This window comes from Austrofundulus limnaeus, unplaced genomic scaffold (assembly GCF_001266775.1).
Source record: "Austrofundulus limnaeus strain Quisiro unplaced genomic scaffold, Austrofundulus_limnaeus-1.0 Scaffold160, whole genome shotgun sequence".
NCBI classification, from domain to species: domain Eukaryota; kingdom Metazoa; phylum Chordata; class Actinopteri; order Cyprinodontiformes; family Rivulidae; genus Austrofundulus; species Austrofundulus limnaeus.
This window is the reverse complement of record NW_013952562.1, coordinates 330,925-347,419: the sequence shown is the minus strand read 5'-3', so window position 1 is coordinate 347,419 and position 16,495 is coordinate 330,925. Positions and strand designations below refer to the sequence as shown.

Here is a 16,495-nt window from a genome sequence, read left to right as displayed (position 1 = left end):
GGCCTTCAACACAACTGAGGTTTGATTTGACTCAACTCTTATGTATTGTTGTGTGAAGATCCGTGTCTTGTCTGTTGTCTCTCTCTTGTGTCCTATTCATGTCATTACTTCTCATCTCTCAGTCTGTTTTCTGTCATTCTCCCTGCTTTTTTCACTCTCACCTGTCTGCTCTTTGTAATCAATTATCCTCAGCTGTTGTCCACCATCCTCTCTCCCTCCTCTTGTATATATTCTGTCTCATCTGGTCATTACGTCTCTGGTTCATTGTTTGGTATCAACCAACCGTCTTGGTCTCCCCGTTGGCTTTCTGCGCTCCTTGTTTGTGTGTTTTTTGCTGCCACGACAGCATTTTGTTTTATTTAATAAAATACTTTTATTTAGAGCTCCTCTCCTCCGTCTGGACTTGGGTTCATTCCTGCGTCAAACCCTGACATGTTGCTGATTTTATCTGTTAAACCATGTTGTTTTATTGTGTTTTGAATGGAGTTTTTAATCTATCTTTGTATGTCACTCTATTTTTGTGCTTTCTTTTATCTTACTTATTTTCAGATGTTCAGCACTTTGTTTCAGCTGTGGCTGGTGTTAAAGCTCTTTATTGATAAATTTTGATAATGATGATGAAATATAACCAATATGAGTGGTTTATTCAACCCAATTTTCATAAGTCATGTAAAATGTTATAGTGTGACTGGACCTTAACCAGGCTCAAAGAAATGCTCTTAGAAAACTTAGACATTCAGCTCATTTTAGCAGCTAAACTGTTAACCTCACTTCATGTTACAGCCTCTGGTGATTAACCGAGGAGGATTCAGAGCCTCATGGTACCTATTTATATACAGTACAGATCAAAGGTTTGGACACACCTTCTCATTCAAAAAGTTTTCTTTATTTCATAACTATTAAAATTGTAGATTCACACTGAAAGCATCAAAGCTATGAATTAACACATACTTAACAAAAAAGTGTGAAACAACTGAAAATATCTTATTTTCTAGGTTCTTCAAAGCAGCCACCTTTTGCTTCATTCTCTGATGAGCTTCAAGAGGTAGTCACCTGAAATGGTTTTCCAACAGTGTTGAAGGAGTTCCCAGAGATGCTTAGCACTTGTTGGCCCTTTTGCCTTCACTCTGCGGTCCAGCTCACCCCAAACCATCTCGATTGGGTTCAGGTCCGGTGACTGTGGAGGCCAGGTCATCTGTTGCAGCACCCCATCACTCTCCTTCTTGGTCAGAAAGCCCTTACACAGCCTGGAGGTGTGTTTGGGGTCATTGTCCTGTAGAAAAATAAATGATGGTCCAACTAAACACAAACTGAATGGAATAGCATGCAGCTGTAAGATGCTGTGGTAGCCATGCTGGTTCAGTATGCCTTCAGTTTTGAATAAATCCCCAACGATGTCACCAGCAAAGCACCCCACACCATCACACCTCCTCCTCCATGCTTCACGTTGGGAACCAGGCATGTAGGGTCCATCCGTTCACCTTTTCTGCATCACACAAAGACACGGTGGTTGGAACCAAAGATCTCCAATTTGGACTCATCAGACCAAAGCACAGATTTCCACTGGTCTAAAGTCCATTCCTTGTGTTCTTTAACCAAAACAAGTCTCTTCTGCTTGTTGCCTGTCCTTAGCAGTGGTTTCCTAGCAGCTATTTCACCATGAAGGCCTGATTCACACAGTCTCCTCTGAACAGTTGTTCTAGAGATGTGTCTGCTGCTAGAACTCTGTGTGACATTGACCTGTTCTCTGATCTGAGCTGCTGTTAACCTGTCATTTCTGAGGCTGGTGACTCAGATGAACTTATCGTCCGCAGCTGAGGTGACTCTTGGTCGTCCTTTCCTGGGGTGGTCCTCATGTGAGCCAGTTTCTTTGTAGCGCTTGATGGTTTTTGCGACTGCACTTCGGGATGCAAAGTCAATGGTGAATGCGCATCTAGGGGTAGAAGCCAAGCAGTGCGTCTGGCACATTTTGAGCAGCACGGTTCGAAGCGGTGCACACCAGTGATGGTGAGATGAAGCTTCATGATGCATTGAAGCTTTCCATCCAACTAGTCGACACATGATTCGAAGCATTGTCATGCTTTAAATAAACACATTTATATTACATTCAGTCATTTCAGGGTACAAATAGTAAAATACAACATTGCCTCTTTGTTTAACAATTTATTATAATCATTTCATATAAACAGTTTTGTTTATTAATATTTATAATAAAAAGCTGTATTTGAGTTATTTTAGTTATTCGAGTTTACGTACACATAATTTTATTTTACTGCTGAATAAAACAAAACATGTTATTTATTATTTAATTTTAACGGGCTTTTATTTTGAAAGGGATTTACATATAATTTAGTCCCATCTGGAAATACAGCATTTTAAAGTGACAGTTTTAAAACAAGAATAATCACTTTGGAGATGTCCTCCTGATCTTGTGAAGCACAGATTTAATATTTACCCAGACCAACGGTGTTTAGAAGGAAATCACGTCAGCAGATGAGCAACTCAGAGGTGTCGGTTCTGTTTGTAGGACATAATTGGAATCAGACGGGTCTTCTGGACCTCTTGATCCCATCCTTTTATTTTACCTTTGAGGTCACGCAGATTAAAGCTGTAGTGATGGACGCTGAGTGCGTTGATGGGGGTGGGGTGGGGGGTTTCATATATTAAAGAGAAGGGAGAGGGAATCTCTGCAGTTAACTACCTGTGAAGATCAGCTGAAGAACAAACTTTAAGCTTCTGCAGGACCTGAAGTTTTCAGAACCAAAACAAAGGTAAGGACAACTCCTCCAATTTACTGATCTAAAAGCTCCCATTCTTCAAATTTTCAAGCTTATTTTTAAATGAAGTTGTGCAGCACTTCAAAGTGAACTGTTAAGTCTTTAAGTTTCTATTTTAACATATTCATGTTTTATTGATTGATTGCATGCAACTATTTTATTCGATCAAACTATTTTAGGAGAAAAGCAACATTCTGGATTATTTAGAGAAAATTCAAACTACTTTTTTTGGAGGTGAGAGTGGATAACTGAAGTGTCTGGTTGTTTTCAGGTGAGAGAATGAAGTCTCGGTTGGTTCTGTTGCTGGGGCTGCTCCTGTATGTGGGGGCTCAGCTGACCTCCGCTCAGCACTGGTCTCATGGCTGGTACCCCGGAGGCAAGAGGGAGTTGGACTCCTTTGGAGGCCCGGAGGTTCGGTTCAGTGTTTCTGTGCTTGTGCGTCTTTTAATCACTCACTGAGCAGTTTTGAGACTGAAGATCCCGATGTTGTTTTTCTTCAGATTTCAGAAGATATTAAGTTGTGTGAGGCAGGAGAATGTGGCTACCTAAGACCCCAGAGGAGGAACATCCTGAGGGACATCGTTGTAAGTGAACATGTAGAATCTGCACTTCATTTAAAATGCAAAAACCACAATATCCACTCATTTATTATACTATAGAATGAAATAAAGCCTACTTGCTTGTGAATTCTGTGCACAGAAAGTAAAAAATAATAATAGCCTAATAAAAATACAGAAAAAAGCTGAAACATATTTGCTATGCTGAAAAACTGTACGTCAGGTCAATGTAAAATTAATTGTCTACACTCTGTCTTCACAGCTGGATGCTTTGACCAGAGAGCTCCAGAAAAGAAAGTAACAACTGCTTTTACTTTACTTTTTTTAAAAAACCTGTGACCATTTTTAAAGTGTCGTTGTCTTGGAGTAATTCTGTTTTCCTTATGTTACTTTTATCAGTAAATCTGCTCTCCAGTATTGCACTGTTTTGTTTTTTGTTCCATGGCAAACAATTGTAAAACATAATGTCCCAAAATAAAGTGTCTGTTTTGATACTTTTATCCTCTCATTTGTGTTCACAGTTACTTGAAGCACATGTGGATTATATATAAAGTGTGGAAAAGTAGGACTTTGACAAAATGCAGACAAATACTGTACTTGATAAACTGAATTAATGTGAAATCACATGTTAATAAAAAAAACTTTCAGTAGTTCATGCTGACAGAAATAAACTGTATTAAAATTTTAAAACAAGTGCACATAATATCAAATAAATTATTTTGCTACTATATATATACTTAGAGGAAGACAGATCTTGTTGGCTATTGTTGAATAATTTAATAATAATAATTTATAATTATATACAGTATAGTAGTGTCCACTGCTTTGTCCAAGACTTTTGCACAGATAGGTTGTTTAGTTTTATCGTCAAATAATATGTTACAAACTTTAAAATAAAAAGAAATGTAAAAATCTAATTTGGAAAAGTATGATTAATTAAAAAAAAACTTTTATAATTTAGAAACTTTAGTTCACGTTACTGCGCATGCGCCAAACAGGGAAGCAAGAGTAAACAAACATGGCGGATCTTAATGTCTGTCCAATGCTAACTGCGGGGTCAAACGCCCATAACAGCATTAATGTCTCCCCTAATACGGCTTCTGGTGCTGATAAAGTAATAAACAGTCTAACTGATAATTCCCAGGTTAAAGGTGAGTTGTGACTGGAACGTAAACATTGGAGCCAGCGTAAGCTTTTTAGCTCACTGGCTAACTAGCTCGTTGAGCTAGTTAGCTTTTTGGCTAAACAGCTGTAATGTGAAGGGGGGAAGCAGCTTTTCATTAAAGATGGGAGGTGTGCCGTGTCTTATGTGTCTTCTAATTTTTGCGAACTAGAGCCCCAACAAAACCACCAAATAAAATCTTACGGGTCATCTGAAATTTTAACAAACTACACGCTAACTATCAGTTAATGTTAATTAGCTTATGTGTTAATGTTATTTTGATCGCTTTTAAGTGTTGAAAGTAAAAGAATTGATACAAGAACAATGTGCATAATGGAAGCCAATACACAAATTCAGGTTCCCTGGGGAAGTGAAGCACCATATTTAGTAGCTCCTGCTTAAAATAAACAGTCAATAGAAATGTGAATTAAGCCTGTTTTGTCATATATATATATATATATATATATATATATCAACTTTTTTATCCAGTCATTGTCTAAAACTAGTTTTAAAACTTCCTTTTATTAATGGATAAACTGCATGAACTGTACAGGAACATAGTTACACAATATATATTTTTTAAGAATAAAGTCTCGAAGGGTTACAAATACAAAATCAACAGATTTTCTAAAATCAAGTGTGAATTTAAACTTATTTCAGCTTTTAAAAATTTACCCAGGCAAATTGGGTTTCATCTGTTTATTCTTTTGTTTTTGGATGTGGTTTGGCACAGGTTCTGGTTTTAACAGTGTGGTGATTTATTAAAGATAACAATCAGCTGGTGACTGAAATGCACTAATTTTCAGCTTGACCAGATTAAAACCCAGAAAATATAATTAAATCTTTGTTTTTTCAAGTCCATGATAGCAACATGGAACTAATTTACATCATCAACAGCAGGTCAAGAGGGTGGAGGAATTTAGGACGAAATTACTTGTTATATCTGCAAGGCAAGTAAAATTAAAGTCAGGAAGCACACCATTAATTATGAACACAGATTTTCATTTTGTTTAAAGGTAGAGAGGGGGTGAGATTGTTTTCTCCCACTGGTTCTGAGAGAGAAACCAGAATCAGCAGGTTTGAGCCTTTAAGAAATAATACTTGATTTTAAAAAATATATCAGAGCAATGTCTTAAAAAGGTGAAGAGCTGATCTGCTTCCTGTTTTCAGAAAAGGCAAGAAAACTATCAGCAGCAATACCAGCGAGTCAGGCCTTAAATTATCAGAAATCAAAGTCTGATATCTTATGTTTTCAATGAACAATATCTAGATTTGTGTACTGGAGTGCTGCAAATTATTGAATCAATTTTTAATGTTATGGTAAGAAATTAAATATGCTCTGTTTTCTGTGTGGAACAAACCAAAAGTCCCATTAAATGTTATTTAATGTTTATTCAAATGTGACTGTGTCACACAGGAGCAAAGAGTGACGAGGACTTCCTGAAGGGCCTCCTCAGTGACGCGTACTGCCACGTCTGCTCCTCTCAGCTGATGTCTGAATCTCACCGACTGGCTCACTATGAGGTAAGCACCGATTTCCAGGCCTCCAATGTAAAACAGCGAGACACTCATCTTTACAAAACCAAGTGTGAGTCTGCCTAATAACTCCTCACATCTTTTCTCTCTGAAGGGGAAAAAACACGCACAGAAAGTCAAAGTCTTCCTTGAAGCTGCGAGAGCAGAGACCACCACAGGAGCCAAAGTTAGTGTGTGTTTGCTTTTTTTTAAATACAAGAAATGAGCACTTAAATACAGTCGTTGTGTCATTGTAAGAAGCATAAGCTGGATTTTTCCAAAACACGTCATGTGGTCAAAGCTGCATTAGTGGGACATTTATTTACTTGTTGGGTTGAACTGATCGTGTCAAAGAGCGATTCTGCTGTTTTATGACCTGCCAAAATAATGTTTGTCTTTCTGCAGCACACCATGCTCAGTGATAAAAACCGTTTCTGCGAGCTGTGTAACATGGTGTTTAGTTCGAACGTGGTGGCAAAGTCGCACTATGAAGGCAAAGTCCACGCTAAGAATCTCCGTAAACAAAGTCAACCATCAGGCAAGTGTTGCTCGGGTGAAGAAGTCAGGAGCAGAGGTGTCAAGTAAGGGAGTAGCTACAAATGCTTTGTTACTTCAGTAGAAATGTTGTTTCATTATACTTTAGTGGAGTAATTATTTTTTTCAGACCTCGTTTTTCATCTAATCTTTATATTTAGGCAGTTATCTGTACTTTCTACTCCTTACAAACCGTTTCATTTCTATTTCACTTGGGCTTGTTTTCATTCCAGCTTGTCACTGTTCAGGTAAAAAACAAAACAAACTACAGTGGTTTGCAAAAGTATTCATACCCCTTGAACTTTTCCATATTTTGTCACATTACAACCACAAACATAAATATATTTCACTGGAATTTAATGTGAAAGACCAACACAAAGTGGTGTACAATTGTGAAGTGGAAGCAAAATTTTACATGAATCAAAACATTTTTTACAAATAAAAAACTGAAAAGTGCGACGTGCAAAAKTATTCAGCCCCCCTGAGTCAATACTTTGTGGAGCCACCTTTTGCTGCAATTACAGCTGCAAGTCTTTTAGGGTATGTCTCCACCAGCTTTGCACATCTAGTGACTGCAATTCTTGCCCATTCCTCCTTGCAAAACAGCTCAAGCTCAGTCAGATTGGATGGAGAGCGTTTGTGAACAGCAGTTTTGAGATCTTGCCACAAATTCTCAATTGGGTTTAGGTCTGGACTTTGACTGGGCCATTCTAACACATGAATATTCTTTTTTTTAAACCACTCCATTGTAGCTTTGGCTTTATGTTTAGGGTCGTTGTCCTGCTGGAAGGTGAACCTCCGCCCCAGTCTCAAATCTTTTGCTGACTCCAACAGGTTTTCTTCCAAGATTGCCCTGTATTTGGCTCCATCCATCTTCCCATCAACTTTGACCAACTTCCCGGTCCCTGCTGAAGAGAAGCACCCCCAGAGCATGATGCTGCCACCACCATATTTGACAGTGGGGATGGTGTTTTCAGAGTGATGTGCAGTGTTCTTTCTCCGCCACACATAGCGTTTTGCATTGTGGCCAAAAAGTTCAATTTTGGTCTCGTCTGACCAAAGCACCTTCTTCCACATGTTTGCTGTGTCCTCAACATGGCTTCTGGCAAACTGCAAACGGGACTTCTTATGGTTTTCTTTTAACAATGGCTTTCTCCTTGCCACTCTTCCATAAAGACCACATTTGTGTAGTGCACGACTAATTGTTGTCCTGTGGACAGKTTCCCCCACCTGAGCTGTGGCTCTCTGCATTTCATCCAGAGTCACCATGGGCCTCTTGGCTGCCTCTCTGATCAGTGATCTCCTTGTTCGGCCTGTAAGTTTAGGTGGACGGCCTTGTCTTGGCAGGTTTACTGTGGTGCCATACTCTTTCCATTTCCGGATGATGGATTGAACAGTGCTCCGTGAGATGTTCAAAGCTTGGGAAATCTTTTTATAACCTAAGCCTGCTTTAAACTTCTCCAAAACCATATTCCTAACCTGTCTGGTGTGTTCTTTGGACTTCATGATGCTGTTTGCTCCCCAATATTCTCTTAACCAACATCTGAGGCCGTCACGGAGCAGCTGTATTTGTACTGAGATTAGATTACACACAGGTGGACCCTTTTGAGTCATTAGCAGTCATCAGGCAACTTCTGAATGCAATTGGTTGCACTCAGGGAAAAGAGGGCTGAATACTTTTGCACGTCGCACTTTTCAGTTTTTTATTTGTAAAAAATGTTTTGATTCATGTAAAATTTTGCTTCCACTTCACAATTGTATACCACTTTGTGTTGGTCTTTCACATTAAATTCCAGTGAAATATATTTATGTTTGTGGTTGTAATGTGACAAAATATGGAAAAGTTCAAGGGGTATGAATACTTTTGCAAACCACTGTATATAAATAAATTGTGCCTCCTGGATAGAGTTCATTGTAGTTGGATAAGAAGTATAAATATATACCATTCTGACACGTTGGTTTGTACGATCGATCACACCGGTATGAATCAAATCATGTCACACTCCAGCAGCACATGTCAGACACATGTATTTTATTTTGAAGATGACTGTGACAGAGATGTATATAATGTGGCTGAAACAGGTAGACTAGTGCATCACAGATTTTTAAACATTGACTTTTTATTATATTTTATAGTTAACATTGCCTTTAGAAAAATGTATTTTTGGGAGGCGGGGATGTACACTGTTAGTCCCTGTGGTGTATCCTAAGCTTTTGTGCTTAATGGCTCTTAAGGTCCTATCACACTAGACAACTTATGCCAACTTATAAAACATTTTTTTATGTCTAAATTGCTAATAAAAGTTTTATGTTTGAACAGTTTGTTAAAAATACATTATGTACACGCTGAAAAGAAGCTTCCTTTGATTTTTTTTCAGTTCCATCTTAAACGTAGACGTCTTTAAAATGTTCGTAAGTTGGCAAAAGTTGTGTGACAGGGCCTTTACATTACTTTGAGTTTTATATTTTAATTAGTTTTGAAATCAGTACTTTTACATCTTCACTTAAGTAAAAAGCTTTAGATGATACTTCTACTTAAAAAAGGTATTTTAAACCCTACTTGTACTTAAGTAATGAATATGAATACATTTGACACCTCTGGTCAGGAGATCTGGATTTTTATATTTACAGTAAACATAATTCACACCATGCTAATTCAGCCTGTTTAGTTCAGTTTAATGAAAGACATACAACCTAACCAGGATTCCATCATTTCCTGATGACTTTACAGACAAGAACTCACAAGTTCAGGATCACAGAAACACGGTACAGAAACCGGTCCAAGAGGAAAACAAGGAGCTTCAGCTGGATCCAGCACCCGCCCCAGCTTCCTGTGACACCGAGGTGGACCTGAAAGATCCCAACAAGTACTGTCCGTTGTGTGCTGCCTCCTTCAACAATTCACAGATGGCTCTGCAGCACTACAACGGACGCAAACACCACAGGAACCAGTCCAGACAGGCGCTGCTCAAACAACTGGGAGACGATGTTCAACAAGGTGAACAACTTCTAGTCAAGAACCTGACAGCCACTAGATGGAGCCAAGAAAACATTAAATCACAATAAAAAGATGATTTAACTTACATTTATTTAGCCTGCTTAGATTTAGGGTTTGATTCCATTTTAAATAAGAATACATAAAACTAGCAAGTGTGTGTTGATTGACTGCTATGACATATTTGTTTTGTTTAGATAAACAACTGTTTCAGTGTCATTTTGTTAAATTTTGCCTCCAGCCACCTCCTTTATGTGTCACATTTGTGGTGTGAAATTAGGCTCTGTGGAGATTTACCAGGCTCACCTGCAGGGAAACAAACATCAGACCAGGTAAGATTAAAAGACACTGTTTACTGAAGTTACTGCACTGATTTTATTGCAGTTTCAGTTTAAGCATTTATTTTCAATCTCTCTTTGCGCCTTGATGTTGGGTTTTGAGTCAGACAGGACCAGATGCAAATTGCATAAGCAGAAAGTAGTTTCAAAGCTGCTGCAGACAGGATTGGACAGTTTAAAGAAATTAGATAAACCATCTGGTCCTGCTTTGGTATGGAGGGGGTATTATGTAAGAGTTTTATATCATGTTATGATGTCATTCCCTCATCAAAAACAAAGTGTTGCTTTGACTCATTCATGCATGTTTGAGAAATCCTTGAATCTCATGCAGCCACGTGGAGCTGCCTAAACTCTTGCCGCATATTAGCACAAAGCGCCCCCCACAAATATGTTATAATTTTGAGTTATTTTAGTTAGGTGAGGTTTGTTTCAGACACCCAGAAGTTCCTTTGACTTTACTTTTATGCTTCATTACCATTTGTTTGACTGAAATACGATCTAGTAGTGTTTTTGTTGTTGTTCATGTCCAGGAAGAAGAAGATCAGCGATCTTTGCAAATCCCAACCTAAAGTCTACAGCACATTTGCTGATGAGCTGGCAGATTACATTGAAGTGCAGAAGGCACGGGGGGTCACCCCCAGGACCAATCTAATTCTTCCTCAAGAAGGCAAACAAAAGGACAACGAAGAAGACCGAGAGGTAGAACAAGAGGAATTAATAAAGAGGAACTGGCAAGAAAGTTCTCAATATACACTTAACCCCGTAAACCACCACCACTCTCATCATCATCCTGGGTTTGGAACAGAACATCCTTTATATCTGGGTCCAGTGGGGCACTCCCAGAGCTCCAACTACACCTGCCCTCTATTTTCCAGTTTCCCACAGTTCTCCAGTCATCCCCCAACCAGGGAGCAACACAGGAGACTCTCAGTGTCCCCCCCTTACAGCACTTCATCATATTCCTCTTACAGCTCCCACACGAGTGAAAGTGATGAAGAGAAACACAGACCCAGAGGAAAGAGGAGAATTAAAAGACTAAAGAGAGATGGAGGTGGAGACGAGGAGACAGAGACGAAGGGGAGGAGGAGGAAACGCCGGAGGAGAGAGAGAGACTCTGAGGAGAAGGAAAGAGAACCGTCTTTAGAGTCGGAGGAGGAAGAGCAGAAGAAGACACTGAAAAGTCACAGATGTAAAGAAAACGAAAGTCAGACGGGCAAAGAAAAGACAGAGAGAGAGACATTAGAACCAGAGCACATGATGGGAAATAGAGAAGAAACTCGGCTAAATACACAGACTGACATGAACACTGACCAGAGCGGGAATGATAAGCCGGTTAAATCTAAACCAAAGAAGGAGAAAAAGAGAAGCAAAGAGAAAGCAGACACAAGGACAGAGGAGGAGAAGCTGTGGGACGACTCTATTCTGGGCTGGTGATCTCACATAAACTAAACCAGGACCACTCACTTTATTTATGTAGCCTTGTAGCTATTAAAGGGGACATATCATGCAAAATTCACTTTTATAGCCGGTAAATACATTTTCTTGTCTACTCTTAGTCTCTCTCGGTGTTGTGTAGATATCTTTATATTCTGTTCACATTCCTTAATTTTCCATGACGTTTTCTAACTGTTGTGTCAAATTATTTGCGATGGAACTTCTAAATGAGGTCTGGACTTACCAACTACAATTTCATCTTCATTCTCCTCTGGCTCTGGGTCAGACTCTGGTTCCAACATATGAGGCTGGATGGACAAGTCTTCTGTTGTTGGCATCTTTTAATTAGTTTGGAAATAAAACGTCTCTGTGCTGCTATACAGTCGTAAACCCTCAAAGTAAAATGGACCGCTCTGGAAGCTGGAGGGGGGTGGGATGTGAAGTGCCTCGTTTTAATATAAAGAGACAGCCTCAAAATGAGTTGTTCTCAGGAAAGAGGTGAAAGAGGGGCTTGTGGAGTTACAATAAGGAGGAAATCAGACCGAAGCATTGCAGTTGCACTTTATATAGACCATGATTTAAATGTGAAGAAGAAGGATTTGAAATCATGATATGTCTCCTTTAAGCTTTCATTTTACTTCCTCTTGTAGCCCAGAGGTGGTGCTCTAACATGCTAGCTGGCTAGCCCTGTTCGAGTCGCTTATGAGTTCAGGATTTTTTCATTTAAATTTTCAATGTGTTTCAGGAGGTGTTGGTTCGTTTTTACTTTAACATCTGTTAATAATTGTTATTCACAGCTCAACGTTGGCTGCAGTGTTTATATTACTCCGGTTTTTGCTTTTCATCTTAAAGTATCCTTCAGTTTTTTAAAAGATGGATTGTTTAAAGTGTGATGTTTCTGTCAGGAACAGACTGTAAGCCCTGCAGCAGCCTGTGGTTGGCGATGTTGAGCTGCAYGCAGTAAAGGAAATTAAAGCCCAAAGGCCATGAAAGCCAATCATTTCTTTCCTCTCGAGTTTCTTGGTGTTTTCACTCACAGGTGCAGAGGCTGGAGGAAAGCAGTTACACGTGTAAAGAGTTGTAGTTTTTTTTTAAATTTGATGCTCAATAAATAAGAAATTGTTGCACGCACTGCACCAGATAAGACACATATAAAACAACAAAAAAAGGGGCATTTCCTCAATCTACAATATGTGCACGTTCATGTGTGTATGTTTGCACATAAAGTGTTTGGGGTCACGCAGGTGCAAGAGTTCAAATGAGTACAGCTCTTTACAAATTTCATGTTTAGAAACAAGATGAGGTGGATTCTGAAAAAAAAAAGGGAGTTCTTATCATCCTGACTCCCCAAGATTCACTCTGCGTTGTTTTAAACAAGTCAAATGTATCGCTTCATCGAATCGTCTGAAGTTTTGGGGGAAGTGAGGCCTCTCTGACTGCCAATTCTAAAACTGGACAAAGCAGGCACAGCATGTCAAAACCGCTCCTTTTTAACATGAACAAACTCACATCTGAAGCCAGGTCTGATCCTGGAGTTAGCTTTAAACTGGATGGGAACCAAATAAAACAGTGTGTGAAGATTCAGCCGTGAATATGAATAAAGTGCTGATACTCAGCGACATTATGACATGTTGAGAGAAAAGTGACTTGAAAGAGTGGAGATGAAGCAGCTCAGCTCTAGGTTGAAGGCGGAGAGGCAGAGACCAACAAAGGCTTCGCAGCTCCTCGACGTGCCGAGCGCGTCTCTGAAGCCCCCCTGAGATCTCCTGTTTTCAAAGAATCCTGTGGTCTCGTTCCTCATCTCGCTTAAGTGTTCGACCCCCTCGCAGAGCTGTAGGCTGCCCACATCCTCTCGCTTTAAGACCCCCCACTAGACCATTCTGTACCCCTGAGGAACCCAGACATTTAGGTGGTTCAGTTTTCGCTGCAGAGAAAACAGTAAAATAAATTGAACTCGGTGCTGATGTTGCACCTGACTGAAATGTGCCGTCACAAACTTACAGATGTAAAAGTATCACTTAGAATTTACAGCATCTCCCTGAGCTTTTGGAACGTTACACACAGAAACATTGTGCATTAAAATCACAATTTGACTTCACTGCTGATTGATTCCAATAATTTATTTAAATTATTAATAACATTACCAAGTTACAACTCCAAAATCAACACCGCTGTCCGTTTGTGGTTGTGGTTTCGGTCAAAAACTGCGTCACTTCTCTGGTCAAAACTATAAAAAAAAAACTCAACCTTCATCTTCATTTGCTCCGTTTTAAACTTCTAATTATTCTGCGTTCATTTCACATCTCATTGGAAGGCCCAACATTTTAACTCTTTGCTTTGACTCCACGTTTTCAACCGTATTTGTTGACTCAACCTAACGTCTGAGAGAAACTAGAAATATGTCCAGTGCGTTATATCCAAATTAAAGAAGTGAAGTTATTTTATTGAGCTGAAAGATGGAAATCACTGATTAGTGTCATTGAATGATTTAATAATGTAACATTAACCACTCTTAATATTTTCTATAATCTTAAATAAAACACGAATTGTAAATCGAGTCAGAACCAGAAAGATGACTTTTTGTTTCGTGTCTTTGAGGATGTTTTGTTTTCTTATTGCAAGCTGAACTCATGGAGAAAGTCCAACATTTGCTGAGCTGGTGTTTTCTGCACACAGATGTGTTGGTTTAACAACAATTGAGTTTTTTTTTATCAAAAGAGAGAGAGAGCTCATCACCATCAATGGCCAAACTGCACAAAACAAAGGAAATGTGTTCAAGAACAAATCTCTAATTTTACTTGACACCTTGTTGAAGCTGCACTTCAGTAATTAAACACATCTGTATATGTTCGATCATTTAGATCAGAGCTTCTCAAACTGGGGTCCCAGCCCCACCAGGGGTCGGGGAGCAAAATAAATGACAATAAATTATTAATTGTGTCATACCATTTTCTAAAAGTACATATACACATGGGGACCAATATGCCAGCAAAATTAACATTTTTAACCTAAGAAAAAATTATTTATATATAAATAATTTTTGATCAGCGTGAGGTATTTGAAACAGTCTTTGAAAATGTTTTTCTCTGTAAGCGGTCCCCAGACCCAAAACATTTGAGTAGATCTGGTTTAGATTAGGGCTGCCACAAACGATTATTTTTATAGTCGATTAATCACCGATTATTTTTTCGATTAGTCGACTAATTGGATCATATGTTAATTGAATATAAAACTTACAGTTTATTGCGCCAGAATGCAGCTGCTATTATATAACCATGGTTAGATTTTAGCTATATGCTAACTAAAAATAATTGCCGTGGAAGGCAAGTTCTGCTCTGCAGATATTACACAGGTTTCTCTTTCATTTTCTTAAAATGATCCCACACTTTTCAGCTCCATTGTCAGGTAGCCATGATTCCAGAGCCTGTCTGTATAATGTCTTGTGACGTCCACAGCCTACCCCAGTTACCACTACTGTGCATGTGTGTCAAGGACAGAAAGGCCGATGTGGCAGTGGAAGGTGTCAAAGCAGTTTGGAGAGAAAAACAAAGTAAAGAACAAACAAAAAAATGATTAATCGATTATTAAACTAGTCATCGACTATTTTAGGAATCGATTAGTCGTCGACTAAACGACTAATCGTGGCAGGCCTAGTTTAGATGACCCAAATGATGATGTTAAAAATAGAAAGAGGACAGTTTTGGATCTTATCAGCCTTTAGAAGAAACAACGGATAGATTTTCGTGTCTGAATCTGTTTCCTCTTCGTCTTCACATCAGTTTGACTTTTACTGGGTCTCCATAAAACTCAAAGACCTGGCCTTGAGACCAATCCTTCTCAAATTAAACATTTCATTAAAGAAGAACCCGTCCAGAGGACCTACTTAATTTTTCTTTTTGACTCAAATTAAACAGTCAAGAAAATGTTTTAAAAACACTCACTGGGATAAAATATACATAAATATATTGGTTTATCAAAAAATACATATTCACTTGAATGAAAGATTTTGCATTGAATAATATAAAGACGTAGTTTTACAGAATCCCACAGACAAGCAGAAAGTTTACAGTGTAGCTTCCAGCTGCTTGTGTCGCTAACTAACCTTCATTGATTAAAACTGAATGTAAACTCAGTTCATCAGTGTTTCCTTTCAGCGCTCTGCACATAAAACTGCATCAGGTTCAGTTTTGCTGAACTCTAGGTCACACACCTGTTGAGACCACAGAGCTGCAAACTGCTGCTTTAGGATTTTACTTTTTTATTGTTTGATACGAAGACATCATGTCAGCTGTCATGAAACATTTTCCTGATCCGTGTGTTAGAAAACTCAACTGAAGCAGCCCGCCGCTTGTTTTATCCACGACAAGAGCGTTAATGATGAGCATCACACTGTGTCTGACATGTTTTCTGCCTTCTGCATGTTTTAATTCATTTAGTTTATGTCAGCTRAAAGGCCGTAATGTTGATATGTGATTTTTATGCCACAGAGATGATTTCTTCAACGACGTTTCGAGGCTTCACCTCAGCTCTCTGAACAACAGAAAACACAAATGAAAACCTTCTTTTTGCTCACCAGCTCCAGGTATAACTCTGTGTAGTTGTAAATTCAGAGTATACAGTAAATGTCCATGCTGGGGGCCCCCAGCGCTGTGGGCCAATCTGATCCTGTGTGGGGTGTTACCTTGAAGCCCGAGGGCCTCGTCAGCACAGTTTCCTCATCCTCTCTGACAGACCGACTGCAGGAACAGAAAGTATCAGCACCTTCCTCCAGCTACACACACCTAAACACACCAGCGAGTCGACACAATGATCTCCCTGCGACTGGCGTGGACTTTACTGATGCTGCCGGCGTGGACCTCTGGTGAGACGCTTTATTTTCTCTGTTGTTGTTGATTTGTTTTGTCGTAGGCCTTCACTGTTTGTCATCATCAGCGCTCCATAAGAGAGAAGAGTGTGAGGCGCCGTCATCGGCTCAGACTGATGCTGGAATTGTTTAAATGTTTAAATTTGTGTTTGTCACAGTTAGTCTTTATTTATGCCAGACAGAATGATGAGTTTTTGAGTTTAGCTAAATGGCAACTTTTGGTGTGATACTTAAAACATTTTTATCTACATTTTAGAGATTTACAGTCGTAGGCCTTCTAGTGCACATAATATACATACATATATATACACATAATATA

The 16,495-nt window shown here is 39.0% G+C and overlaps 3 protein-coding genes across 5 annotated transcripts in view; all 3 read left to right on the top strand.

Annotated features, from left to right (window-relative positions):
* The first annotated feature begins 2,718 nt into the window (after window positions 1–2,718).
* On the top strand, window positions 2,719–3,828 carry gnrh2 (gonadotropin-releasing hormone 2). Its single transcript, XM_014017066.1, has 4 exons — window positions 2,719–2,771; window positions 3,049–3,188; window positions 3,278–3,361; window positions 3,597–3,828. The coding sequence occupies exons 2-4, from the start codon at window positions 3,057–3,059 to the stop codon at window positions 3,633–3,635; spliced, it is 255 nt and encodes an 84-aa protein (XP_013872520.1). The 5' UTR covers window positions 2,719–2,771; window positions 3,049–3,056; the 3' UTR covers window positions 3,636–3,828.
* Window positions 3,829–4,337: 509 nt separating this feature from the next.
* On the top strand, window positions 4,338–11,587 carry zmat1 (zinc finger matrin-type 1). 3 transcript variants are annotated; one of them, XM_014017064.1, is made up of 7 exons: window positions 4,338–4,485; window positions 5,914–6,020; window positions 6,127–6,198; window positions 6,417–6,549; window positions 9,277–9,543; window positions 9,821–9,872; window positions 10,409–11,587. In XM_014017064.1, exons 1-7 carry the CDS (start codon window positions 4,353–4,355, stop codon window positions 11,310–11,312), a joined length of 1,668 nt encoding a protein of 555 aa, XP_013872518.1. In that variant the 5' UTR covers window positions 4,338–4,352; the 3' UTR covers window positions 11,313–11,587. The 3 variants fall into 3 exon arrangements, with proteins under 3 accessions (XP_013872518.1, XP_013872517.1, XP_013872519.1); XM_014017063.1 differs by having other exon boundaries at window positions 9,782–9,872; XM_014017065.1 differs by lacking the exon at window positions 4,338–4,485 and adding an exon at window positions 5,417–5,446 and having other exon boundaries at window positions 9,782–9,872.
* Window positions 11,588–15,904: 4,317 nt separating this feature from the next.
* Window positions 15,905–16,495, top strand: part of cd8b (cd8 beta) — a 5,108-nt gene continuing 4,517 nt past the window's right edge. The window contains exon 1 of the mRNA XM_014017062.1: window positions 15,905–16,173. Within this exon, the coding sequence (XP_013872516.1) occupies window positions 16,119–16,173 (55 nt within the window). The 5' untranslated portion in view covers window positions 15,905–16,118. The remainder of the gene's footprint in view (window positions 16,174–16,495) is intronic.

What these genes read in the sequence shown, in the direction of transcription:
- gnrh2 (XM_014017066.1), top strand. Translation starts at nt 3,057, where the DNA reads ATGAAGTCTCGGTTGGTTCTGTTGCTGGGGCTGCTCCTGTATGTGGGG. An exon ending in ACTCCTTTGGAGGCCCGGAG is followed by an intron (nt 3,189 to 3,277) that starts GTTCGGTTCAGT and finishes GTTTTTCTTCAG; the next exon opens with ATTTCAGAAGATATTAAGTT. An exon ending in ACATCCTGAGGGACATCGTT is followed by an intron (nt 3,362 to 3,596) that starts GTAAGTGAACAT and finishes CTGTCTTCACAG; the next exon opens with CTGGATGCTTTGACCAGAGA.
- zmat1 (XM_014017063.1), top strand. Translation starts at nt 4,353, where the DNA reads ATGGCGGATCTTAATGTCTGTCCAATGCTAACTGCGGGGTCAAACGCC. An exon ending in AGACCACCACAGGAGCCAAA is followed by an intron (nt 6,199 to 6,416) that starts GTTAGTGTGTGT and finishes GTCTTTCTGCAG; the next exon opens with CACACCATGCTCAGTGATAA. An exon ending in TAAACAAAGTCAACCATCAG is followed by an intron (nt 6,550 to 9,276) that starts GCAAGTGTTGCT and finishes ATGACTTTACAG; the next exon opens with ACAAGAACTCACAAGTTCAG.